We start from the raw sequence: 27845 nt of genomic DNA on the forward strand, positions 1-27845 counted from the left end.
TTCTGGTCAAATAAGACCAAAATGTAACTTTTTGGCCTAAAAACAAAACGCTATGTATGGCGGAAAACTAACATTGCACATCACCCTAAACACACCATCACCACTGTGAAACATGGTGTTGGTAGAATCATGTTCTGGGGATGCTTTTCTTCAGCAGTGACAGGGAAGCTGGTCAGAGTTTATGAGGATGGATGGAGCCAAATACAGGGCAATCTTAGAAGAAAACCTGTTCTGCTGCATACACACGACCAGACTTTCTGGCAGCAAAGGTCTGACGGTCTTTCGGCTGAGTTCCAACGGACTTCCGAACAATAGGACTTGCCCACACACGAACAGAAGGTCGTTTTGAACGCGATTACGTAAGATGGGACTAAAAAAGGAAGTTCAATAGCCAATAGCTTCCCTTGCGTCGTATTTGGTCCGTCGGACCAGCATACAGACAAACGGTTTTCCCAATAGGAACTGAGTCCTTCGGACAGATTTGAAACATGTTCTATTTCTAGGTCCGTCTGTTTTTCATTAAAAAAATCAATCGGATTAGCCCACACACGATCAGAATGTCCGACGGACTGATTCTGTCGGACCTAGTCTGCCGGAAAGTCCGTTCCTGTGTACGCAGCATTAGAGTCCGCAAAAGACTTGTCCTGTTGGAAGGTGAACCTCCACCCCAATCTCAACAACCCTAAACATACAGCCAGAGCTACAATGGAGTGGTTTAGATCAAAGCATATTCATGTGTTAGAATGGCCCAGTCAAAATCCAGACCTAAATCCAATTGAGAATCTGTGACAAGACTTGAAAATTGCTGTTCACAGATGCTCTCCAGAGCTGGAGCTATTTTGCAAAGAAGAATGGGCAAAAAATTCACTCTCTAGATGAGCAAAGCTGGTAGAGACATCCCCAAAAAGACTTACAGATGTAATTGCAGCGAAAGGTGGTTCTACAAAGTATTGACTCAGGGGGACTGAATACAAATGCACGCCACAATTTTCACATTTATTTGTAATACATTTTGAAAATAATTCATCATTTTCGGACGGATTTTGGCCCAAACTTGTCTTGCATACACACGGTCTCACAAAGTTGTCGGAAAATCCGATCGTTCAGAACGAGGTGACGTAGAACGTGTATGACGGGACTATAAACGGGCCAATTACTATCTCGTAATATATTCTGAGCATGTGTGACACTTTGTCCGTCGGAATTGTCTACAAACGATTGGACTTTGTTGTCGTAAAATTTTAGATCCTGCTCTCAAACTTTGTGTGCTGGGAATTCTGACAGAAAAAGTCAGATGGAGCCCACACACGATTGGATTTTCCGACAACAAGATCTGATCGCACATTTTCCGTCGGAAAGTCTGACCGTGTGTACAGGGCATTAAGCTACACTCTCTGAAGAGTTTGCCCACTAACCAATTCACAGGCTACAGTTCTAGTTTCACTCGACCATTCTCTCACAATCAGATGGGAGTACCTCCTTTAGTCTGCACCCATGTATATAAAGCATTATCAAGAAAGTACAAACCATGCCGAAAATATTTCAGATAAAGGTTATATTGGCAACACATAAAAAGGAAGCACAAAAGCATCCTATTAATATCAAATAGCCACAGGCTACCAAAAATGAAACAGAATCAGCTTTCAAAAAACTAATTTTAATCAAAACAAAAAAATTGTTGATCATTAACAAGTTTATAAAACAGTGATTTAGTTACATAAATAAATTGATATCAGTGTATCAAATCTTAATTACTTTCAACTTCATGAGCATGTTTACATGGGGTGATGAAGTACAACCGTTTTTACCTAGTGTAATAAATAAAATGAACATGAAAATTTTTCTTTTTTTTTTTTTTTTCCTAAATAAAAATACTTACAAACATACCTAAAGCATGTTCTCTAATGAAGGGAACAAGAGACACTAGACAACTTTTGCACCAAAACATAAAAAATAAAAACGGTTTTAGAAAGCACAAGGATACAGAACAATTCAGCGAAAAATTAAAAGACACAATATTGGAACCAAGAAGTTGGTATTTAATTATATAATGAACAAGTTTGGTAGTTAGATCTCCAGTTTGGTTATTTTAAAGCATTAAGACAAGGCAAGATAGAAGGCTGTTTTTCTCGAGTAAAACAATAACAAAAAAATAAAATAAAAATTAAACTAGAGACGAGTTTGAACAGTCATACTACACAACTTTCTGCCCTGCACAAAGTCAAAATACCTACACAGAAATATATATATATTGTTATTTGTGCACAACAGGTTAGCTTATTGTTAGCTTGCTGACAAAAAGGCGTCATGGATGAATCTCTATTTTTGGATGCTTTTTTGTGTTTGGAAAAAAATGAAGTGTCTTGGAAGATCTCTCTGCAAGGGAGGCCCCAATCCCCTTTTTTTGTGGCATATTATATTCTTAATGCTAAGGCTTTCGGCTCTGGCTGTATACAAAATGTCCTTTTAGAAGCAACTCACTGGCTGTGTGCATTTTTAAGAGAAAACTCCAGGCAACGGAAAATACAGTAAGATTCTATATGGTTGCATTTATTTGGTGCCCTTGGATTGCAATGTTTGACAGAAGTCTGTTTTTTGGCCCTGGATGCGCTGTTTGGCAGTGCTGTCCATTTGCTTTTTGATTCAATGTTTGACAGAACTGCTCACAAAAGGTGCTGCACCAGTGGCAGGAAATCCAGCCCGTCTGCAACATTTCCTTGCGTCACGGATACAAACGACTGAACACAACAGGCATTCAGCGTGCACAAGGTCAGCATGTACAGCAAACCTTCACAATGCATCTACAAAGCTTTCAGCAAGCTTAGGGCAATTTTTTGTTTTTAGTTTTTAAGGACCCAATCACACCTGCGTGACTTAAAGCTTCACAAAAAGCATCTCAATGTTTGACACTAGGATTTCCATTAAATTCAATGGCGTACATTCACATCTGAGCGTAGTGTTGCTTAAAAATTGTCACTCCAAAAAGTACGAGTTTCTTTTGGGACAGTATTTTTGAGACTTTAGAGTTTGAGGATGTTAAACAGGTCTGAACGAGAATGCCGACTAATCTGTGGGTCACAGAGGTGCACTAACTTTTGCTCTCCTGCAACCTGACGTCAGCTGATAGCGGGGTCCAGGCTCTGAAAGGATCCTGAAAACATTGTCAGAATCCAGCCGGCTGCCTGATTGACAGCTGACTTCACTTCTCAGCATGCAGGCCCTTCTCCTGCATGGTGCTCCAGTGAGCAGAGACCGACAGATTGATCTGAGAACGGAGCGATCAGGGTCATGTAATCGCCCAGTTCTCAGGCTAATGCCCCATACACATGGTCGGACATTCCGACCACAAAATCCGACGGATTTTGGGCCGAAACTTGTCTTGCATACACACGGTCGCACAAAGCTGTCAAAAAATCCGATCATTCGGAACGAGGTGACGTACAAAACATACGACGGGACTATGTAGAGGCCAGTAGCCAATAGCTTTCATCTCCAAATCCAAACATATGCGTGGCACTTTGTGTGTCGGAATTCTCTACACACGATTGGAAAAAGTCAGATCGGATTTTGTTGTCGGCAAATTTTAGATCCAGCTCTCAAACTTTTTCCAACAGAAAAAGTCAGACAGAGCCCACACACGATCGGATTTTCCGACAAAATAATCTGATCCGACTTTTTGCCGTCTGAATTTCTGACCGTGTGAGTTAGACGTTGGATTACACCAATGCTGAAGCATAGAGGTAAGTATGGACTTTTGGTTTTTCTAAACCCATACTTCTACTTAAAAGAGAGCCTTCTGAAGCCAGCTAGAAGCTTGCTTCAAAGGAGAATTCCAGCTTTCATTTGACTTTAATAGTTTGCTTAGGCCAAACCATTTACATTACTATACAGCTGCTGTGTGTGTTGTATCAGAAAACTGGAGCATTAACTTCCCCATCCGCTGCCATAGCAAAATCTGAGCCTTATTGTATTTGTTATTTAGAAGAGGCCTTGTATTTTTTATCAACGAATGCAAGGCTTCTTCCGATTGGCCGAGGTGGAAAGGCTGGTGGATGATGCAAGGATTTCCACCTCAGCCAATCAGCGCACAAAGCGACAACAAAGTAACAAAGAAAATAGTCCATTTGGCTGCCTCAGCGATGTCTTTCTTCCATGCCTCATGGCATTATAAGTCTACATTATGAAGCCGTTCATCATATGTTTGATCTCCCTATTTGTATGGGACTATAAGGGACACTATGGTCGGTTCATCCAATTTGCTGTGGCCCTTTTATGTCTCCCTCTTTATTTTTATGTATTTATGTTGTTGAATGTACAGAGCTGGCGAGGATTGTTCGCAGCTTTGCTTTGTAATGTTCCTTCCTTATTGCTCCGAAAACATTCAATAAAAACAATTGAAATAGAAAATAGTCCATTTGGACCAGAACTATTTAAAGTCAAATGAAAGCTGGAATTCTACTTTTTTTTCAAGTTGTGCTGAAATTTACTAAAAAGGTGGCTAAAGCCTGCTAGAAGCTTGTTTAAAGTATTCTACAGCTCCACTTTTGAGATGGTAAAATACATTTTGATGAGAATACTGGCTAGAACTTTAAAGTCTTCAATAAAGCCAGTGGAAAGCTTTGCAATTACTCGCTGTACATGCTGCTCTTATAAAAGCTGAAGCCCATGTGTACAAGGGTCCAATTCCCTCACCCACCCCCCCGCCCATTTCCACAACTGGAAATACAGTCACCTATATTCTTCGTGAGGGCATGCCACAGCTCATAACTCAAAGAAAATCAAGTATGCATGAGCAATAATAAAAAAAAAGATCCAGTGCAAATTGCAAACCAAAAAAAACAAATCTAAGACAAAAGGCCAAAAATCCAAATCGAATCTTGAGTCACCACCAATCTTGCTTTAACACTCCATCCACCACTTTTGGAAAGGAGCTCGCTGTTATATGGTCAGACTCTTATTGCTTGGAAGGTCAAACACTCATGATGGTCAGATGTAAAACTCAGAATTCCTGAATCTCCATATCATATAGTAAAGCCTCCAAAACACCAATAGTTTATTGGTTAAATGAAAAAAAAGACTGACCGCTCAGGTTGGAGCCACTGTACTAACATTCCGGTGTTAGTCCAGCAATTTCCCCTGCTGTGCTATTGTGTTACGACTCAGGGACCGCCACTGGCTGAGAGCAGCGATTGGCAGGCCTTTTTTCAGTCATGAGCCTTCGACAGAATCTGGCCGAACGGGCGGCTTCTGTTGAATCGGCTACCATACACGCGGGCCTAATGTCAGCTGGTTTCTATTGAATGGGTCGATGCCGACCCGTGTGTAATAGGCTTAATTTAAGATTAGTATGCTTCATCCAGGTCTCCATTGAAGCAATATACTCAAAGATTAAAAAGACCACCAAGAAATACCACCAAGTTTGTAAAAGCATAGTGAATATGCTTCAACTGAAGAAAAACTTTCACTTAAAGTGGATGTAAATCCTCACATCTACCCACAGCCTCAGATGATACACAGGGATGAAACAAATCTCCCTACATAAGTTTTACATGTATATCTGCTGTCTTCAGCTTTATACACGGTTTAGAAAGTTCAGATCCTGATAAGAGATTTTCTTTTCCTGTTCAACACTGCAGTGAAGTCTGGGCATACACCCAAGACAGCTGATTGGAGGTAAGGCACACACCCCCTCTCCACATAAGCAAAGACTCTCAGAGCTGTTCTGTGAATCGGGCAGCTCTGTGCTAATCTATTTATAGCAACCTCCCACAACACAAAATTCAGCCTGCTTTTATCTCAGTTAATGGAGAACTTGTCAGATGTTATCAGGTGATAACAGAAGAACGGAGCAGGAGACAATATGTGCCCGGCTCAAATTTCATGAATTCGGGTTTACAGCCACTTTAAATTTGATTTTCTTTCTTTTTTTTATATTGCATCAATGGAGACTGAAATACACGTACTCGTGTTAATCTTGAGAGGTTTTGGGATTCTGAGTCATACATCTGATCATCATAAGAGTGACCTTCCTATCAATAAACAGATTGGTGAGCTGCTTTCAATAGGTGGTGGTTGGCTTATGTTCATATTTGATTTGTACCATTTGGACGATCATTATTTTGTCTAATGAGATTTGGATAACACTTTATATATTTATGCAATTGTGATACATGGATCATTATTATTATTAGTGCTTCCTCTTTCTCGCTTTTATCACATTGACTTACTACAGATTTGGGGCAGTTTCTTTTTCACTTGTGCTTTCCCTCTAGGAGCAGTTTGTACAACCAAGTTTTTATGGCCCAATTTCTACTTTTACTGAAAATATTGTCCCTTTGGAGTTCTCCTTTAAAGTAAAATATTCCTACCGACCTACTAAAAGCAAAAGCTAACAACAAAAACTATTTCAAAAAGTGTCTTTTCCCCAACCAGTATCAGCCAAGCCATGCAACAAATGGAGGTGGCTCTGCATAGATGCCCAGCATGTTATGATCACCACCTTCGCCAACACTAAAAAAAAAAAAAAAAAACCAAACAAAAAAAAGGCGCATGTCTCGCTTTGATATGCTTGCTTCCTTTGTGTTTTAGTTTGTTTAAACCAAGCTACTGCAGCTTCAAGTATCTTGCATTACATAGAATATTTTTTTTTTTTATAAATTAGTTAATGTTATACTTTGTTTTCAATATTCAGACATATACTATAATATATATACAGTACAATAAATGCTCTCATTCTTTTTTTCTTGATAATCCCTGAGAATGTATGTTGACAGTCGCTAAGTTTCCACATGCACAGTTATTGTGGTGTCATGCTTATAGATGATCTGCATTGCAAAGCCACATTTGGTCAGCCTTAACTTTTGTTTTACTATTAGCATTGTTGTCTTATTGGGGTTCTGTGGTTGCCAAGGTTGAAATGTAAGTATGAAATAGAGAAGAGTAAAGCTGAATCCATTCGAGGTACTTGTCATAGGATGGAGGGAAGAAGGATTTTTTTTTTTTTTTTAGTTTGGTATTTTTTCAAGATTTTTTTTTTGTACATCTTTTAAAGCCATTCGTGTTTTCTTTTATCTTTGAGGCTGTGAACGAATACAGAAAATGAGAGCTATGTGGGCTTTTGCCACTAGACAACATATACTCAGTGTAAACCAAACCTTGAACCTCTCTCATACACACAGATAACTGAAAATAAAAGTAAAAAAAAAAAAGAAAAAAAAGAGAAAAAAAAAATACACAGACTTTCACAACATGACAATTTTTGTTTGCAAACTCAATTGAACTATACACATAATACCGGTGTGGCTCTTTTTTTTTTTTTTGTATTGTTTTGTCTTTTTTTTCTTAAGTTAAAAAGGATATAAAGGCAGGCTCAAGTATAAACAAACTTTCCCCCCCTCCCCTCCCCATTCACACATTGTCAACCGAACCGCTCCCGGACCAACATCATCAGTTTCTTTTTCCCTTTGTAAATTTGTTTTAGGTTGTCGATGAATTGTGTAAACTGAATGTGTCCATCGTGAGCCATTAAGAAGGTCTCTCGGGCCTTGCTAAGGAACTCTATAAACTCACTGTAGTGTCGAGGACTGATGTGCGTGAGCCGAGAGTGTGTCGTGTTTATATAGGCCCCGATCGTGGCATCCAAGAGCTGTCGCAAAGGGGATTTGTCCAGTGACATAAGCTTGCCAGAGTTCCTCCGTCCATGAAGACCCACCATCCCAGGCGTGGTCAAAGTGCACCTGCGCAGAATGTCTGAAAGTACTGTTGCGCATTTGACACTTGTGACCACTAGAGGTATTATCGCTGCTAGCTCGTTTTTCCCAAGCGAATGGCTGAGCGCGCATGCCCACAAAACGTCATTAATGGCAGGGTGTGTATCCTGGTTGTAACTCAGGTTCAGGTGTGTCATGGCCAATGTAGCCAGTTTGTACGCCCTCATGGGGTAACCACGGTGCTCCATGTACCGTGCTATCGTAAAAAGCTGTGTGTAGCTCATGCCAGTTGTAGCAGCATCCAGGACAATTTGGTAAGCAGTCTCAAAAGCTATGTGATCCTTTTCACATAAAGTAAGTGCTGAGAGGGCACAGTTTTGGGGGTCCTTCATGGCGCACTGGAGCGCAAGCGTCCTAGCACTGCTGGCCAGCTTTTCCTGCTGATGGCAGTCCAGATGCAGGCGAACAATGGTGCTGTTGGACATCACCGTCGTAGCAACAATGCTAGTGGCCTCTGTCGGAGTGAAGAGCGTGAACCAGCTCTGCATGATGCTGTCCAGTGCATAAACACCTGCGTATGAAAAGAAAGCATGTTACTGTCTTATCTCAATGAGGATTGCATTTATTTACACAACAGAAAACCCAAACAGCATGGGCAACCATCAAACGTAGACTTTGAAATGAATAAACATAATTTATTTCCACACAACAAAATGTGCCATCCGCTAGTAATGAATACACACATTTAAAGTGATTGTAAAGTCTTGTTTTTTTTTTCTCTAAAAATAACAAACATGTCATACTTGCCTGCTCTGTGCAGTGGATTTGCAGAGAAGCCCAGATCCTCCTCTTCTGCGCTCCTGGCCCCTTCCTCCTGTTGAGTGCCCCCACAGCAAGCAGCTTGCTATGGGGGCACCCAAGCCGTATGTCCATTCTGACACGGAGCTGCCGTTTGGCCCCACCCCTCTCTCTCCTGATTGGCTAACTGACTTTGATCCCAGATGGCTGAAACACTTGTGGACATCGCTGGGGCTCAGGTATTAGGGGGGCTGCTGCACACAGAAGGCTTTTTATCTTATGCATAGAATACATTAAGATAAAAAAAAACTTGACTTTACAACCTCTTTAAACAAATACGAAAAGGAACCAACAGTACAACTCATTCGTATCTGAAAAAGCTCAGCTGAAGTCTAACATCTCCAAGTATGAACAGGACCCTATGTCTAGATCATTAGCAATGGATATGCACACACTAATTATTAGTCAATGAAATGTGAGCATCCATGGTTTGCTACTGTTAAGCTTATGATCTTTGGTACATACCTATTTTAAGAATTACATAGATTCTATTGAATTATTAAAGACTGTAAAATGTTATAACGCTTTATTTTCATAAACACATGTGGCACTTGCACATGGTCTCCGTTAAAGTAGTGTGGGGGAAACTGGCACCAGTCAGTCAGCAGCTGATCTGCACAAAGGTCCACCCCTTAAAGGAGAACTGGACCTTTAACAAAAACACCCTTACCAGAGTCCCCTTACCTCCCTGGCCAAGGTAGGAACATCTATAGGAAATTGTCTAGTAGGGTGACCAGGGCACCAATGGTGGGAACCCTTGTTTTAAAAGCAGTTATCCTTTAAGGAGAATGTCATCATGCAGGCAGATCTGTTGTCAAATTTCTGAATAGCCCTCATGGCACTTTTCTTAAACAAAGTGGAGAAAATAGACAAATACGGTGAGGAACAATGAGGGAGGTGAGTGAACATGAAAATTGCTTTCTGAGGATAAAAGGATTCCAATTCTAACTCCCTTCTGTCCGTTGGGTCTGGGAGAGTGAGTCCAGAGAAGTCCACCATGGGAGAGGGAAGCAGGAAAAGCAGAGTGTTTCTTGAAGCCAGGTTTCAGTAACAGTGAGTAGATAAAATGTGTTCATGATAAAAAGGGTCATGGGCAAGGGTGAGTTTTCTACAGAGAGTGGACATTCCAAAGGGCGCATGAGAAGATGAGATCTGCGATATTCCAACAGCGGCACAGATAAGAGAAGCAGACTAGCCTTCATTTTACATACCTACTTCAGTTGCACATGTTACTAGCCATCGAACCATTTCCCGACGACGCCAGTTTAAAGTGGATAAGGTCATACGCATTACCTGCAAGGCAAGAGACTGGTGAAATTACAACAGAGAAAGGCCTTTAATGTGACACACACACACAGCGATTGTACATCCTATACAGAGTTGTGTAAAATTGGTCTACCTAGACATAATGACTTTCAACGGCCAGTTGTATCTCTTCTTGTTCTAGGGTGACATTAACTGCACCTACAGAGAAACAGTGTTGTCACCTTAGGTTGCCTGCTCCTAATTTGAACTACAGAATAGCTTCCCCTCTTTATAACAGAGGGGGTGTGTTCTGCAGTTAATAGATGTAAACTAAACAAGGCTGATAACATTGACGTTGGGGTTTCAGAGTTTGTTTCTGTGTATATACTGTATACATGTATTTATTTTGAACAAAAGAGCCAGCAGTTTTGCCTTGGTTCAGACCTGTTAAGGAGTTGACAGATTTCAGTTCCTGACAGTTTAGTTAGTCTTTGTGGCAATGTGCCATGACCAGTTTAGTACTTCAAAAGGTTGTTTATAACAAGCAATAATTTGGTGGCTTGGTATTGGAAGGTATTGCAGGATGCTTGGTATTGGAAGGTATTGCGGGATGCTTGATATTGAAATTGGTACAGTTCAAACACTCCTAAAGAGCTGATAGACTGCTCACGGGTGCATACTGTAAGTCTCAAGGGAAACATGTCTTGATTTTGTTTATACAACCTGCCTATTTTTAATGTATGCTATTTACCACTTGGGAAAAGACAAAATTGATTTCACACACACTTTGACAAAGCTATTAAGGATCCCATAAATAACCATTATGAGGAATCAATATTAAACTAAGCCTATGCATAAGCTTCCATTCTCTATACACAGGCACACTCACAAACATGACAATGCAGAAGAGAAATCTAAATTGGATCAAATGGGCTATTTTTTTTCTTTTCATTTTAGATGGAATAAGGCACCGTTTAGTGTTCTGCGGGGTTTTTACTGCTGTCTATGGCTGTAACAGGTAGAATCCCCAAATACTTGATTAAGCCACGGCTCTGCTGCAACAATCCCCAGCACCTTCCAAGTATGGAGGAGCATGTGACCTCCCCTGTAACCTCCCTTGGGTCTAGAAGCCAATGGCCAGGTCTGAGAACTGTAATATGTCCAAAGGAGTGATGTTACCACCCCCTCAACGTCTGATACAAGCCAACACTAAGGATTTTATTTCAGGAAGGGTATGTAGCAAGTTCTTAGATGGTGCTTTAGATAAGCAGAAGAGGACAGGTTCACTTTAAGCTTCAGGAAAATTGGTTCTAGGACCTTATAACCTTCCATAAGGACATTGAGCTGCAAGTTGTTCTGGTCAACATGTGAAGCCCTTTCAAGTGCAAATGCAATTAAGTAACAAGCACACTAGACCATCTTTATTACTTTTGCAGAAGCAATGCTGGCCAATTTGTGCAGTTTGTATTTTTACAATTTCAGAAGGTAAAAAAAAAAATATTTTAAGAGAAGAAGTGGCCTGCTTTATGATCGTACATTTTTTTTTACAATCTAAAGTAGGAGTGCTGCACATGTTTTTAGAGATTCAAATACACAGTTTGCAATCAACGTTTAAAAAAAAAGGTACAAATTGAAACACAAGCTTAACAGATTTTCTTTTAAACCCCAACATTTGTGTAATCTACAACTGCAATTCTACAAAAAAAGCTGTGTAAAAAAAAACAGAAAAACAGAATGAAATTGATGGGAGCAACAAGTCTCAAAAAATCTGGGACAGGGAAACAAAAAGCTGACAAAGTGTTACAAACAAGAGCTGGAACATTTGCCAACTTATTAAGTTACCTGGCATGGGTATAAAAAGAGCATCTGCAGTTCGGTTCACTATACTGCTATCAGACTTTGATGCAAATTTACAGTGCAATTATGTGGTGCAAATTGGCATATTATATATATATCTATATCACACCAAAGCATTACAGAAGCCTTTTCCAAAATCACAATCAATTTCAAAATAATGCTCAACATAAAATATGATACATCATCATCTACAGTACATCATATCAAAAGGTTGTGAGAATTTGGAGAAACTTGTGGGCACAAGTGACATGGTTGAAACACAATACTGAATGCCCATGAACAGACTGCATGAAATATAGGCATGATTCTGTGATGGACATCACTGTCTGAACAGAGTTTGCTGTGCTATCCAAAAATGCAAGGGCCAGCTCTATCATGAAAAGTAGCAATATCTGAACATGATCCAGAAACACCACCACCTTTCTCTGGGCCAAAATCTCATTTAAAATGGTCTGTCGCAAAGTGAAAAACTGTTCTATGGTTAGGCAAATTTAAATTTGACATGCTTTATGGCAACCATGGGCATTGTGTCCTCTGGACTAGAGAGGAGAGGGACATTCCGGATTGTTATTAGCTCTCAGTTCAAAAGTCTGCAACGATGACTGTATGGGGATACATTAGTATTTATAGAATGGGAAGCCTGCATGTCTGAAAAGGCACCATCAATGCTGAAAGATATATCCAAGTTTTAGAGTAGCATAAGCTCCCATCCAGGCATCTTTTTCAGGGTAGGCCTTGCATATTTCAGCAGGACAATCCTAAACTGTAAACTACATCAATGACATGTCTTTGTATCAAATGAGTCTGGGTGCTTAACTGGCCTGCCGTCTAGACCTTTCATAAATTGAAAATATTTGGTGCATCTTGAAACAAAAAATATAAATACAACAGGACTGTTCAGCAGCTAGAAACCTTTATTAGGCAAGAATGAGACTACATTCCTCTCCCAAAACTCCAGCAACTAGACTCCTCTGTTTCCAGATGTTTAGTGTTAAAAAAAATAAAAATGTTAAAAAGAGGAGGAAGATACACTGAGGTTAACCTGGTCCTGTTACGTGTTGTTGCCATTAATTTCAAAATTACCTTATTTTTTTATTTAAAGGGTACATTTTCTCAGTTTAAACAATTGATATGTTTTCTTTTGTGAATAAAATGGATTTATGAGGTTTGAAAATCATTGCATTCGGTTTTCATGTGGATTTTACACAGAGTCCCAACTTATTTTTTTTTTTTATGGAGGTTGTATAAAGTAAACTAGCCCCCCCCCCCCCCCCCCCATCCCTTACAGCCAAGAAAAAGCTGCCTCTGATCTGCAGTTGCCATGGTGCTGCACATGTGATCAAATATGACACCAGCCATTGGATGACTTGAACGTTCAGTTAAAGCCGAGTTCCACCCAAAAGTGGAACTTCTGCTAATCTGAATCCTCCCCCCCAGTGCCACATTTAGCCTGTCCCCACTTCTGGGAGGCCGAGCCACAGTGAAATACATCAGCAGCTCCCGCCTCCTCCTCCCTCCCCCCTCCCCTTCTGCCGTGTCATTGAGAGTGCAGCTCGCTTTCGCGCATGCCCAGTGAGGACCCAGCTGTGGAGCCGAAAGGCTACACTGCCGGGTTCCTTTACTAGCAATGGTGGTGGCAGCACTCAGCCAGCCAATGTAAACATCGGCTACGATGCTGGCATCGCTGGACTCCAGGACACTACAGTATGTGTAGCTGCTGACTTTTAATATTTAAAGGGGCGAGTGGAACTCCTCTTTAACTGGCTCACGCTGATATACTGTTGCACAATGGCTCTCCTGGGCAAAATCCTGTATGGGTACGTGGTACATAAAAAAAAGGTAAAAAAAGGATGCAAATTTAGTTTGGGTACAGCATTGCATGACCGCGCAATTGTCAGTTAAAGCGATGCAGTACCAAATTGCAAAAAGTTCTCTGGTCAGGAAGGGGGTAAACTCTTCCGGGGCTGAAGTGGGCAAGAAAACAAGCAACTGTGACAGTTCTCATTCATGGCATGCCTTGAACGTAACGGTTTTAGAAAGCATTTAAATTGATGGTTTGAGTTCGGCTTTAACTGTCTGAAATTACTTCTGCACAGCACATGTGAAATTTGGCATCCCTTAGGATTTTAGAGGCCATCTAGTTCCTTTAGTAGTGATGAGAGCCACTCCTGATATTTTATACGGTTTACTGCTGTAAATCTTTCAAATCATAAGTGTCTGCTGAATACTGGGGGTGGATTTGCAGATACAGAGCGGTATGATGAACAGCACTTTGCTCCCAGCCCCACTGACACCTCACAGGCCAATAAGGTATGTCTGCAACGTGTTCACATCTTGTAAAAAGCATAATGTATATATTTTTTTCATTTTCTGAAGCACGGATAAGCCTTATAGAAGCTGCCCCATAGACCTGAAGGCCTAGTTTATAAGTGTGGTCCTCGTCCTCCATGCAATTTTTAGCTTACCATAGCAGTGCTGTGTATACAAGGATAAGGGAGTGCTGCGTACAGAGCCATAAGAAATAGACATACAGTAGAAATGGTCAAAGTAAGTATCAATTCTCCCATAAGTTTTCTTTCTGAAGCTGGAAATCATAAGGTGTAAAATTATATAGGGGACTTATCCTTCCAAAATGCAATAAAACCTTCATAATCTGCAGTTTCCAGTGTCTGCACCCTCATTATTTGCTGCTTATTAACTTCAAAGTGACGTGCCCTTAAAAGGCAAGTTCACCTTTACAGAAAAATCTGTAAGGTGAACTTACACAGGACCCCCTCTCCTCAACCCCCCCATGTTTTTCTGTAAAGGTGAACTTACACTTTAAAATATACGCATAACCAAAACTTGACCACACACACAAAATGCCTCCATCCTGATCAAATCTCGGGTAAAGCATTTACTAACCTGAAGGCCCAGCTCCAAAGATACTTTCAAAAGCGTTATATCTGGTAAACTGTCCATTAAAGTCGCTATTTTAAATGCATCCTGTGCAAGTTTAAATATGTGCGATGAGGAGTGGATGTTTTTCTGGATGGATTCTAACACTGTTTCCAGTCGCCTAACATCACCTGCAAGGGAACAGAAAATAATGACCTTTATAACTAATTTCATAAAAAAATGAGACTGCTTATTTCTTCATATGAAAGCAGCAGACAAACACATGACTCTCCAGCACAGATGAAAAGTATATACAGTATATTACTAGAAAATCATGGAGTCCTAAAAAATCCAAGAGAAGTAAACTGCATTGTTGGAGCTTGCCCTTTCAAAAACATGTCAGTTATGGCAGATCCCCTTTAAACCCTTGTATCATGTCCTGTTTAAACATGGACCAAAAAAAAAAAAAAAAAAGTATCTGCTCATGCAGAGTGGACACAGAAGACTGTTGTCTTCTATAGGCGGCCGGATGTAAACATCCATTTACTCTTGACAACCATCCGATCTGCCAGAGGTCTCCAAACTATGGCCCTCTAGTTATTCAGGAACTACAATTCCCATCATGCCTAGTCACATCTGTGAATGTCAGTTTTACAATGCCTCATGGGACGTGTAGTTCTGCAACAGCTGGAGGACTGTAGTTTGAAGATCCCTGCACTAGACGGATGGGGAACAAATTGACAAATAAGATTGGATCGGACATCGGCGGGTGTCAACAGATACATGTCCTTTGAGACCCGCCGCTCCATAGAGGGCAATGGATAGCCTGATTGGGACCGCCAAATAACTGACAGGTCCACCCATGTGAAAAGGGCCCAAGGCTAGATTTACACTACTGCAACTGTGATTTGATCCAATCTTCAGTGTAATTATATAGTGCGACTACTTTGTTCTTACTGCAGGACCAACTTTCTGAAGATAAGCTCAGATGTTGAAGAGGTAGTCTCTTACACTGTAGTGCAGGTACAGACCTCTTATGAATCTATGCATCAGTTAAGGATGATCACACTACAACACCACCATAGCAGCAATAAGATTGGTGAAAAATAAATGTCACACTTCTGTTGGCCACATTAGTCCAGCCTTGTTCTAACTGGTCCTCTAGGTAAGAAAATCTGAGACAGAACAGAAAAGCAAATACCAAGTCTGTGCTAGTAGGCACTGCTTATTAAATACTGACTTCTTTCTGTCTGACTTGTTACAAGCAGTTTTAGCTAGATACACTACATTCAGTTTAAAAGAGGGGGGGAAAAAAAAAACAGTCTGGCTTAGAAATACTAGCAAACGGTCCATATCACTGTACCTTTGGCTGCGGTCAGCATTGTTGATGCCAGCTCACACTGCTGCGACTCAATATGACTCAGGGTGAACCAACGGGGATAACGGTTAGGAACAACTGAGGCGATGTGGTGCGGGCGGGACATGTCTCCAGTGGGAGCCGTGGATTCCAATACTAGCAACCTGCAGACACAGAGACTTCAATGTGAACAAAGTCTGAGCCAAGGGCTACAAATCAACTGAACAGAGGACAAGGCACAATCGGAGCATGGTGGGGGGAGGGAACTAGGATATTTTTTTTTTTTAAACAGAAAACAGATTCTACTTATTTAATTTTTTGTTCTTTATTTGCTTGTTCCTTATTTTGATTTGGTATGCAAGTATTTGCATGCATCCATGATTTCTCCAGAGTCTCTCCCGTCCTCTGTACCCCAATCTGTCCCTATCTCCTACTCTGGCTGCCTTTAGGTGATCCCTGAAAACTAGTTTCTTCAGGGAAACCCATCATGCCTCCAAGTAATGCTTTTATTACTTCCATCAGCTCATCCCCCACAGTTACTTTTAAACCACTTGCCCCACCCTATTAGATTGTAAGCTTCTTTTAGCAAGGCCCTTTTAACCCTCTTGTATTTTATTGTATATTCTTACTGTACTGTCTCCCTTTTATATTGTAAAGCGCCGTGTAAACTGTTGAGGTTGCAATTTGACAGATCCATATTGCAGCCTCATTACCAACAAGGTGACCGGACAAAACTATGAGGCTTGTACACTTATGCTAGAAGTCTGACTGACGAAATGGGAGAACTGGAGCTGCTGATGTACAAGGAGGATTTAGATTTTGTAGGCATTTCAGAGACTTGGTTTAACAGCTCTCATGATGGGTTGGCAACCATCCAGGGGTATTCCCTATATCGAAAAGATAGGTAGGGTAAAAAAGAGGGAACCTCTTATGAAGAAGTGAGCTGCCATCTAGATAAAGGAAGGCCTGTAGATGTGGTGTATCTGAATTTTGAAAAAGGCATTTGATACAGTTCCCAACAAATGTTTACTGTACAAACTGAGGTCTGTGGGCATGGACAAAAGGGTGAGTACCTGGATTGAAAACTGACTACAGGGGCGAGTTCAGAGGGTGGTGATAAAATGGGAGTAGTCAGAATGGTCTGGTGTGCAAAGTCAGGGTTCTGTTCTGGGACCAATGCTTTTTAATTTATTCATAAATGATCTGGAGGATGGGATAAACAGCTCAATCTCTGCATTTGCAGACGGTACAAAGTTAAACAGGGCAATACTTCTCTGCAGCATGTGGAAAGCTTAAAGTAGACCTAAACAAATTATTGGGGTGAGCAACTACATGGCAAATGAGGTTTAATGTTAAAAAATTTAAAATAATGCATTTGGGTGCCAAATAGGGGGAGAACCTCTGGGGGAATCTAGGATGGAAAAGGACCTGGGGGTCCTAGTAGATGGCTCACAATGGCATGCAATGCCAAGCTGCTGCAAGCAAAGCCAACAAAATGTTGGCATGCATTCAAAAGGGGATTAACTCAAGCGATAAAGCAATAATTCTCCCACTCTACAAGACTCTGGTCCAGTCGCACCTGGAGTATACCATCCAGTTCTGGGCACCAGTCCTCAGGAGGGATGTGCTGGAACTGGAGAGAGTCCAAAGAAGGGGAACATAGCTAATTAAGGGACTGGAGGATCTCAGCTATGGGGAAAGACTACAAGCATTGAACTTATTCCCTCTGGAGAGGAGACGCTTGAGAGGGGATATGATATCAATGTATAAATACCGTACTGGTGATCCTAGCATAGGGAACAAACTTTTCAGTGAAAGGGAATTTAAAAAGACTAAAATTAGAAGAGAAGCGGTTTAACCTTAAACTTGTTTGATGTTTTTTTTTTTTACTGTCAGAGTAGTAAGGATGTGGAATTCTCTTCCACAAGCAGTGGTCTCAGCGGGGAGCATCGATAATTTCAAAAAACTATTAGATGGGTATCTTAACAATCACAACATACAGGGATAGACAATGTAATATTAACATAAATGAACACACACAGGTTGAACTGGATGGACTTGTGTCTCTTTTCAACCTCACCTACTATGTAAACTGTTGGTGCTATTAAAAAACCTGTATAATAATAAGTATATACATTCTCCCCTTATTGGCCATCAGTGTATCTGTCCTCCGCAACCCTGCTGAATTGCTATCAAACAGGATACACTAGAGATTTCAGTCTGAGCTAATTGACTGCACTGAAATAACAGGAAAGCACAAGAATTGTTCTGCACTACCAAAAAAAATAAAATAAAAATAGACCAATGCAAATATATACTTTTTTTTCTTTTACAGTATATACATATGTACAGTATATGAATACACACACAGTTTGAAGTCTGTACTTTCAAATTAAAAATCCCACTGAGAAGATCGATCCATAGGAACCAATCACAATATTAGAATAAAAAGGACAATTATTCTCCCAAACTGACCATATCAGAGATAATCTAGCTGCCTGGTGCATGTGCACTCAAGTTCACCATTATGTTTGGCAAGACAGGAAAAGGTGGAAATCGGAAAGTTTTGTCAGTGATCACTTTAAATGTAATAACTAAAACTTGGCCAAAACAAACCTCATTGCTCGCAGTGCAATTTTGTATGCCAGTTCAGCATCGTGAGGTAGGAGGGAGGTGAAGAGATACTTGGCAAATGTGTGCATTGGAATACTCTCTCGATGGATGATTTCACCCAAACCACTGTATGGTCCAGCTGTGGAGAGAAGACATGACTTCATTATGATAACAGCTCTCATTTCTCGTTATAAATGCATGTAATATTTCAGTCTTCCACAGAGAACACACAAGCAATCCGAAGTGGTGCTTACAATCTAAAAGTTGCATATTTACCCTCACCATAGTGCCCGGTTCTCTCCAAAGCTCTGGAAACACTTTAGTATCTGCTGGAGACCACCTAGATCAGGGGTAAGCAAAGTCATCACTCCAGCTGTTGTGAACTACAAGACCTATGAGGCACTGCAAGACTGACTGCCACAGGCATGACAGCATTCTCAGCTTCATCACAGCTGGATTGCGGAAGTTGCCAATCCAGGATTTGAATCTTTGGTGAAAAATAAAATACATTTCTGCCCCAGATATTGTGAGGAGACAAGATACCCCGATACATGGGCAAAAGAGTGGGTTCAATCACATGACAGGCAGAGAAGGTGAAGAAGTGTTATTATTGACAGGATATTCCTTTGGTGACAATTTCTACTACATGGGTGAGATTCTTATATTTTAGTATCTGCTTTTTTGTTAATAGATGTAATTAGATCAGGGATCACAAAGTACTGCTGTGATCTGCATGTACCTAAGGCCAAACGGCTCATTCTGAGGCTGCTGCGAGCTACATAAATGCAACATTTTCACATATTTACATAAATTAGTTACAGATGGGATGTCTATATTAAAGGCATTTTCATGCTGTATGAAAGGTTGATGAGCTTTTACTCTGGTGAATCTTCACAGCACAGCTCTCTTTAACGTGGTTGTAAAGCCTTAAAGTGGAAGTAAATTTCCATCTGTTGCTTTTTCCTATAGGTAATCCTATAATAAGACTTACCTATAGATAGTGTAAATATCTACTAAACGTGCGCCGTTTAGGAGATATTTAGTGTACATGCAGTCTGTGACATCACTGGCACATGCGCTCTGAAGGACTAGCCACCCCATGCCATTTCTTCAGAGCCCTGTGCTGTGATCGGCGGCTCCCGCGTCACAGAGCCAGAGTCCGCGAACCTGGAAGCGAGGCGGGTGAAGATGAGAACGCCTGCAGCGCTGACATCTCGGTGCGGGGAGAGTTTTGTTTTAAGGTAATTTTAAAGAGGAAGTAAACCCTAATGGGTTTACTTCCTCTTTCATTCCCTGCAAAGGCAAAGCATAATGGACTACTGTGCATCGCATAGTAGCCCATTATGTGTCACTTACCTGACACAGGAGCCAGCGATGTCACCGCTGTCCCCTGTAGTCCGGCGCATCCATCTTTTTGGTGGGGTCTCGCAGCTCCGCCGCTGTCATTCGGCGGAGCCGTGATGACGTCACTCCCGCGCATGTGCACGGGAGCCGACAGGCGCGGCAGCTCCATTGTTGGAACACAGCGGTGCCCGTCTTCGGGCAAATATCTCCTAAACCGTATAGGTTTAGGAGATATTTCTTGGACCTACAAGTAAGCCTTAATCTAGGCTTACCTGTAGGTCAAAGTGGTTTGTAAGGGTTTACAACCACTTTAACCAGTTGCCGACCGCCGCACGCCGATGTACGTCGGTGCAATGGCACGGGCAGGCATAAGGACATACATGTACGTCCCTTGCCTCCCGCGGGTCGGGGGCCCGATCGGGCCCCCGCCCGGTGCCTGCGGCGGTCGGTTTTCGTACGGGAGCGATCCCGGACGAGGGGACGGCCATTCATTCATGGCCACCCCCTCGCGATCGCTCCCGACGAATAGAAATCCCCGGTGACATCACTTCCTCTCCTGTAATGTAAACACAGGAGAGGAAGTGATGTATTCTCTCCTCCGTGTCGGTATTTTTCGTTCCGACACGGAGGAGAGCGGATCAGTAAGTTGCACCAACACTCTACACACACAGTAGAACATGCCAGGCACACTCACACCCCCCCTTTACCCCCCGATCACCCCCCCAATTACCCCTGCCCCCCAGTCACAGTGACACCAATGTCATTTTTTTTTTTTTTTTTTTGCATTGGTGTCATTTGTGACTGTAATAACTGTTAGGGCAGTTAGAGTTAGCCCCCTTTAGTTCTAATGTACCCCCCTAACCCCCCCAATAAAGGTTTAACCCCGTGATCACCCCCCGTCGCCAGTGTCACTAAGGCTGGGTTCACATTGCAGCGGTTTATGAGAACGAATGTGATTCGCACCGCACTGCAGTGCAAATCACATCCGATCTCTGTGCGATTCGAGTTCAGCCATTCGCCGCACCCGCCGCACCCGCCACACCCGCCGCACCCGCCGCAAATTCGCACGGGACCCTTTTTTTGGCCCGCAGCAGAATCGGATCGCATGGGTGTTCACACCATGCGATCCGAGTTTGCAGATCGCACTGCGATATGCGAACTGATCTGGGGGTGTCAGTAACATTTCACTGACACTCCCAGCAGTTCGCATAGGGCAGTGTGAACTGCCGCCGGGAGGCATGCGATGCGGGAACCCGCCGCGGATTCGCGGCGTTTCCGCATCGCTCCAGTGTGAACCCAGCCTAATAAGCGATCATTTTTCTGATCGCTGTATTAGTGTCACAGGTGACGCTAGTTAGGCAGGTAGGTATTTAGGTTCGCCGCAGCTTTTTATAGCGCCAGGGACCCCCATATACTACCGCATAAAGCCCCCTGATTGCCCCCTAGTTAACCCTTTCACCAGTGATCACCATATAACTGTTACAGGTGACGCTGGTTGGTTAGTTATTTTTTTATAGTTTCAGGGCACCCGCCATTTATTACCTAATAAAGGTTTAACCCCCTGATCACCCGGCGGGTGTCATTTGTGACTAATAACTGTTAGGGCAGTTAGGGTTAGCCCCCTTTAGTTCTAAGGTACCCCCCTAACCCCCCCAATAAAGGTTTAACCCCGTGATCACCCCCCGTCGCCAGTGTCACTAAGGCTGGGTTCACATTGCAGCGGTTTATGAGAACGGATGTGATTCGCACCGCACTGCAGTGCAAATCACATCCGATCTCTGTGCGATTCGAGTTCAGCCATTCGCCGCACCCGCCGCAAATTCGCACGGGACCCTTTTTTTGGCCCGCAGCAGAATCGGATCGCATGGGTGTTCACACCATGCGATCCGAGTTTGCAGATCGCACTGCGATATGCGAACTGATCTGGGGGTGTCAGTAACATTTCACTGACACTCCCAGCAGTTCGCATAGGGCAGTGTGAACTGCCGCCAGGAGGCATGCGATGCGGGAACCCGCCGCGCATTCGTGGCGTTCCCGCATCGCTCCAGTGTGAACCCAGCCTAATAAGCGATCGTTTTTCTGATCGCTGTATTAGTGTCACAGGTGACGCTAGTTAGGCAGGTAGGTATTTAGGTTCGCTGCAGCTTTTTATAGCGCCAGGGACCCCCATATACTACCGCATAAAGCCCCCCGATTGCCCCCTAGTTAACCCTTTCACCAGTGATCACCATATAACTGTTACAGGTGACGCTGGTTGGTTAGTTATTTTTTTATAGTTTCAGGGCACCCGCCATTTATTACCTAGTCTCACTAGTGTACCCCTAAATTTAGGGGTGTCTACTTTCCAAAATGGGGTCATTTGGGGGGGGTTTGTGCCATCTTGGCATTTTATGGCCTTCAAAACTGTAACGCCCTTAGAAAGCCTGAAGGCGGTGCTTGGTTTTCGGGGCCCCGTACGCGGCTAGGCTCCCAAAAAGTCCCACATATGTGGTATCCCCATACTCAGGAGAAGCAGCAGAATTTATTTTGGGGTGTCATTTCACATATGCCCATGGCATGCGTGAGCAATATATCATTTAGTGACAACTTTGTGAAAAAAAAAAAAAAAAAAAAAAAAGTTTGTAATTTTCCCGCAACTTGTGGCAAAATATAAAATATTCCATGGACTCAACATGCCTCTCAGCAAATAGCTTGGGGTGTCTACTTTCTAAAATGGGGTCATTTGTGGGGGTTTTGTGCCATCTTGGCATTTTATGGCCTTCAAAACTGTAATAGGTAGTGAGAAGTGAACTCAAAAATTTACGCCCTTAGAAAGCCTGAAGGCGGTGCTTGGTTTTCGGGGCCCCGTACGCGGCTAGGCTCCCAAAAAGTCCCACATATGTGGTATCCTCGTACTCAGGAGAAGCAGCAGAATTTATTTTGGGGTGTCATTTCACATATGCCCATGGCATGCATGAGCAATATATCATTTAGTGACAACTTTGTTAAAAAAAAAAAAAAAAAAAAAAAAGTTTGTAATTTTCCCGCAACTTGTGGCAAAATATAAAATATTCCATGAACTCAACATGCCTCTCAGCAAATAGCTTGGGGTGTCTACTTTCTAAAATGGGGTCATTTGTGGGGGTTTTGTGCCATCTTGGCATTTTATGGCCTTCAAAACTGTAATAGGTAGTGAGAAGTGAACTCAAAAATTTACGCCCTTAGAAAGCCTGAAGGCGGTGCTTGGTTTTCGGGGCCCCGTACGCGGCTAGGCTCCCAAAAAGTCCCACATATGTGGTATCCCCGTACTCAGGAGAAGCAGCAGAATTTATTTTGGGGTGTCATTTCACATACGCCCATAGCATGTGTGAGCAATATATCATTTAGTGACAACTTTGTGTAAAAAAAAAAAAAAATTTTTTTTTTTGTCATTATTCAATCGCTTGAGGCAAAAAAATAAAATATTCAATGGGCTCAACATGCCTCTTATCAATTTCCTTAGGGGGTCTACTTTCCAAAATGGGGTCATTTGGGGGGGTTTTGTACTGCCCTGCCATTTTAGCACCTCAAGAAATGAGATAGGCAGTCGTAAACTAAAAGCTGCGTAAATTCCAGAAAACGTACCTTAGTTTGTAGATGTGACAACTTTTGCGCAAACCAATAAATATACAATTATTGACTTTTTTTTTACCAAAGACATGTGGCTGAATACATTTTGGCCTAAATGTATGACTAAAATTGAGTTTATTGGATTTTTCTAATAACAAAAAGTAGAAAATATCATTTTTTTTCAAAATTTGCGGTCTTTTTACGTTTATATCGCAAAAAATAAAAATCGCAGAGGCAATCAAATACCATCAAAAGAAAGCTCTATTTGTGGGAAGAAAAGGACGCAAATTTTGTTTGGGTACAACATTGCATGACCGCGCAATTACCAGTTAAAGCAGCGCAGTGCCAAAGTGTAAAAAGACCTCTGGTCATTTACCAGCAAAATGGTCCGGTCTGAAAGTGGTTAAAGGAACTGTAAAAGCAGGTGTTTTTTTTCTTTGTATCTTAACGCATTCTATGAATTAAAGTGGTTGTAAACCCTCTGCGTTTTTCACCTTAATGCATTATATTTATAAAATTCTTGCCTGTACACCCATTTATAATTTTGGCCTAAAGTTCAGCTTTAAACTATATACATCCGGTGTCCTTATAAACCCATCTAAAACCAAACAAACCTGGGTGGAGATCTCTTTGGGGGTAAACATTACAATATACACAAGGCCAACAATATCACACAAATCAGACTGACATTCCTCCAGTGCAGTTTAAAAAAAATGTTTCCATTACACGCACCACTCCTCTATCCTCTCCTCTCCCTTTGGAAAATAAAAGGTGTTTGCGCAGCAATTGGCAGACGCCAGGCAACGTCGTACACATTTCTGAATGCATTACAGGAGCAGATGGAACCAACTCTTCATCCTGTCAGCATCTAATAAATGCAGCGGTTGGGCGTTCCTCTGCTAATGATCAATATGGCAGAAAAGTAATGTAAAGCTATTGTAGAATAATTAAATCCATACAGCCGCATGCTGTGCAAGCAGATCAGTTATTCCTATGCACATAAATGGCATTTCCTAAAGGAGGATTCCACCCTCATGCAACTTTAATGCACAGCTTCGTCTAATGCAAATTTAAAAAGCTTTCATGCAAAGCTTTTCCACTGCGGTTCGCACCAACACCTTTGCGCCAAAGCAGTTTACTCAGCAAATGGAAGTCAGATTTGCCGGGGACAAAGCAGCATTCCCTACATAAACCGCAGCTGAGCTACACACTATGCAAAGATGACCGAGAAAAACCACCTGGATAATAAGTATTTCAGGCAATCCCAAGAGAAGACATAATTGGAGAACAAACCAGCTGTTCTAAGTGAAGTGGGGGTAGGATATTATCCAAATTACTGCCTTCCACCCCAAACTATGCAAAACTACTGGTGCTCTTTATGTTAGGGCCCCATTCCCATGGACATACTGTTCCACACCCATGCAAAGCACTGTCTTTTACCTGCAGGAGACATACAGGTGTTTATGCAGCCAGGCTGTTCAAATTAATGCCAGGCAGGTGGATGCACAGATCTCCAAGTGCATCTGTGAGGAAGTGTCTGGAGATCTGTGCAGCTGTCTGTCTGTCACTGCACAGGCTACATGCAGGAACACCACTACCTCCCATGCGAATATAGACAGCCATTTTCACGAGTGTACGAAACAGTACACCCATGTTACACCTCACCAATTTAACGTGATTCTAAAGCCAGATCATAGACATTCAGTAGTTATGTTTAAAATGAGCTTGCACAGACCTCAGCAGCTGTAGGCACTGTGGAGCAATTCATAATCAAAATTGTCTGAAGTAGTATTAAAGTCATTTTCTTAGGAGCTTAGCCCACCCTGCTGCCCTTTCCGATTAGTGGAATGCTACTAAGGGGTTTATTTACTAAACACAAATCCACTTTGCAGTACAAGTGCGCTTTGAAGTGCAGTCACTGTAGATCTGAGGGGGACACGCAAGGAAAATAAAAAACAGCATTTTTTCTTGTAAATGATTGTATGATTAGGGGAAGCTCTGCTGATTTCTATCATACAATCAAAAATGCTGTTTCTTATTTTCTTTGTGTGTCCCCCTCAGATCTACAGCGACTGCACTTCTAAGCGCACTTGTAGTGCAAAGTGGATTTGCCTTTAGTAAATCAACTCCAAAGTCACTGCTGTAAGGGAGAGTCAAGGTAAATCTCTGTATACAAGCAAGGCCTAAAAGGGAGAAGAGTATGTGAACTCCTTTTTCTCCTCCCTCAGAGAAAACTGCAGTTTAAACCATAACTCAGAGAGATTTTATCCAAGACTGGAAAAGACGTTTTATCCAATACTACAGGTGCGCTTACTACAGAACGTCCGAGCTTGTGTTATATCGCCCCAAAAAAATCTGTAGGGCTATAAAGACCCAGCCTAAATATGTGGATACTGGATTTGTATGGTTAGCTCCTCACCTTCTAATAGGAAGACTGCTTGTTTTCTGAAGATTTTCACCAGCGTATCATCCAGCTCTATTTCCTGTAGTTTAGAGATGAGCTGCTCCTCATTCCGGCAGACCTTCTCTTGTGCATACAAGCCATCTGGCATGATCCTCTGCTGCCCCAGTCCTATCAGAGCAACCTCCACAGCCAGTGTTAAGTAAGACTCTCCTTCTTCCAGAAACTTGTGTGGAGACAGGTGTTGGTATTCCTGAGACTTGCAATGCCCAAAGCCATCTGTAGCAGGAAAAACAAAGATTCAGAGAGCAGCTCAAACCTTCAAACCCTTGTGACACGTGATAAGAAATCCCCAGGCACTAAAACAGCAAGCCGATACATGGCCAAAACCCTAACAGATGATACCTAGAAAACGGAGAACCTAAATGTCCAACAGATGAGTGCTGTGCATCCTAAAGCCAGATTCTGCACTAAATATACCTGTGTGTATTCGCTAATGTGCAAGGCAAGCCTGAAATCTGTACATTTTTTTCAATGCATGTTCCTGTATACAACAGATTTGGACACAAAGAAAAAAAAATTGCAAAGAAGCATCAGATGGAAGGTGGTAGCCTCCAATCCCTGGGCCACATTGGAGTCCTGAGGGATTGAATAAAATCAATTTTAATATACTAATGACAGCCTATGTGTTTGTGGAATGTCATTTTCCATCTGAGGCTTCTCATACAGGTATTTTGCTCCCCCCACCTCTTACCAATTGTGTGTTCTTCTAAATAGCAACCCCTCGTTTGCACAAAGTGGTCCAGGACTCTACTGATTTAACTGATGCTTCTACAAAATTATCCTAAGCAGAACATTACTCTCTTAATCAACATTGACAATTGTAATCCTTGCGCTGTAGGCAATAGTACATAGATATATAAAACAAGTAAAAACAATATCATTTTCCATCTTTTTGTTCAATTACTTGCTGGTCTCCAGTTCTAGGCAAATGATGTCCTACATTCCAGGAGGCTTCATGAAAAAAACCTCACCCTCCTGCCTGCATGCCTGAGCTAAGAGCAGACGGATTTCAGAAATAAATGCTACATGAATCCTCTGCCCTTACTCAAGGTGGCCAGAAATGCTAGGGTTTGTTTTTCTAGGTGATGTCACAGCAAAATAAAGCATAGATGAACGGATGAGATTGCTTTGATTAAACATTATTTAAATACGTTTTTGATTTGTGATGCTCAGATGCAGTGCAATTCCACTTTAAACCTGGGACCACACCTTTATCCACAGCAAACCACAAGCTGGACCAATATTTCAATCAGATACAGGGACATTGGTAGTGTACAAAGCAGTGTAGTGCAACCAGTAGAGCAACATTTTCTGCAGTCCAGTAAAAGTGGATTTCTCATTGGATCCTATAGCTTACTGCAACCAGCACATCATTCTTTACCCCTCATCCTACTGTTAAATGACTTTACATTAAAATTACACATATCGACATTACCGGCTAGCCTGACCCACCAGATGTCCTGGCCCTGGGCTTCGCGTGACCTGTTTCACTTGGGGCACCTGGTGGACCCCAGAACACGAAAGCTGTTGTCCTTCTCGGAGCTCCAGGCTAAACATGACCTCCCCCAGACGTTCTACAGCTACTTACAAATTAGACACTTTGCACAATCTAGGGCCCCTCACCTACGGTTCTCCCCGCCCGCTCCCTTCAAGCAGATAAGGCTGGAAGGAAGGAGTCGCAGAAGGTTGATTTCAGACATTTATCGCATCCTCAACACATACCACTTTCAAACGAGGGGTAAGCACTCCTACATGAGACGCTGGGAGGGGAAATTGGGTGAGGAGCTCCCCCTTGAGACCTGGCAGGGGGTGTGGCGCCAGGCGGCCAAATTCTCTCTGTGTACACTGTACAAAGAGAATTCCTACAAAATCCTCTTCTTCTGGTATCAGACCCCGGATATACTCCACAGGATATACCCCTCCACCTCAGATC

At 42.1% G+C, this 27845-nt stretch overlaps 1 protein-coding gene across 2 annotated transcripts in view; it reads right to left on the bottom strand.

The window, feature by feature from the left end:
• Positions 1-1636: 1636 nt before the first annotated feature.
• Positions 1637-27845, bottom strand: part of ZSWIM6 (zinc finger SWIM-type containing 6) — a 187937-nt gene continuing 161728 nt past the window's right edge. For both annotated transcript variants that reach the window (XM_077462679.1, XM_077462678.1), the window contains 6 exons: positions 25868-26128; positions 18520-18655; positions 15910-16067; positions 14574-14737; positions 9779-9860; positions 1637-8280 (listed from right to left, as the gene is read on the bottom strand). In XM_077462679.1, coding sequence (XP_077318805.1) covers positions 7418-8280; positions 9779-9860; positions 14574-14737; positions 15910-16067; positions 18520-18655; positions 25868-26128 — 1664 coding nt within the window. In that variant the 3' untranslated portion in view covers positions 1637-7417. The remainder of the gene's footprint in view (positions 8281-9778; positions 9861-14573; positions 14738-15909; positions 16068-18519; positions 18656-25867; positions 26129-27845) is intronic.

Source organism: Lithobates pipiens, unplaced genomic scaffold, assembly GCF_037356315.1.
Source record: "Lithobates pipiens isolate NorthernLeopardFrog02 unplaced genomic scaffold, aLitPip1_a1.2 Scaffold_3, whole genome shotgun sequence".
Classification (NCBI taxonomy): domain Eukaryota; kingdom Metazoa; phylum Chordata; class Amphibia; order Anura; family Ranidae; genus Lithobates; species Lithobates pipiens.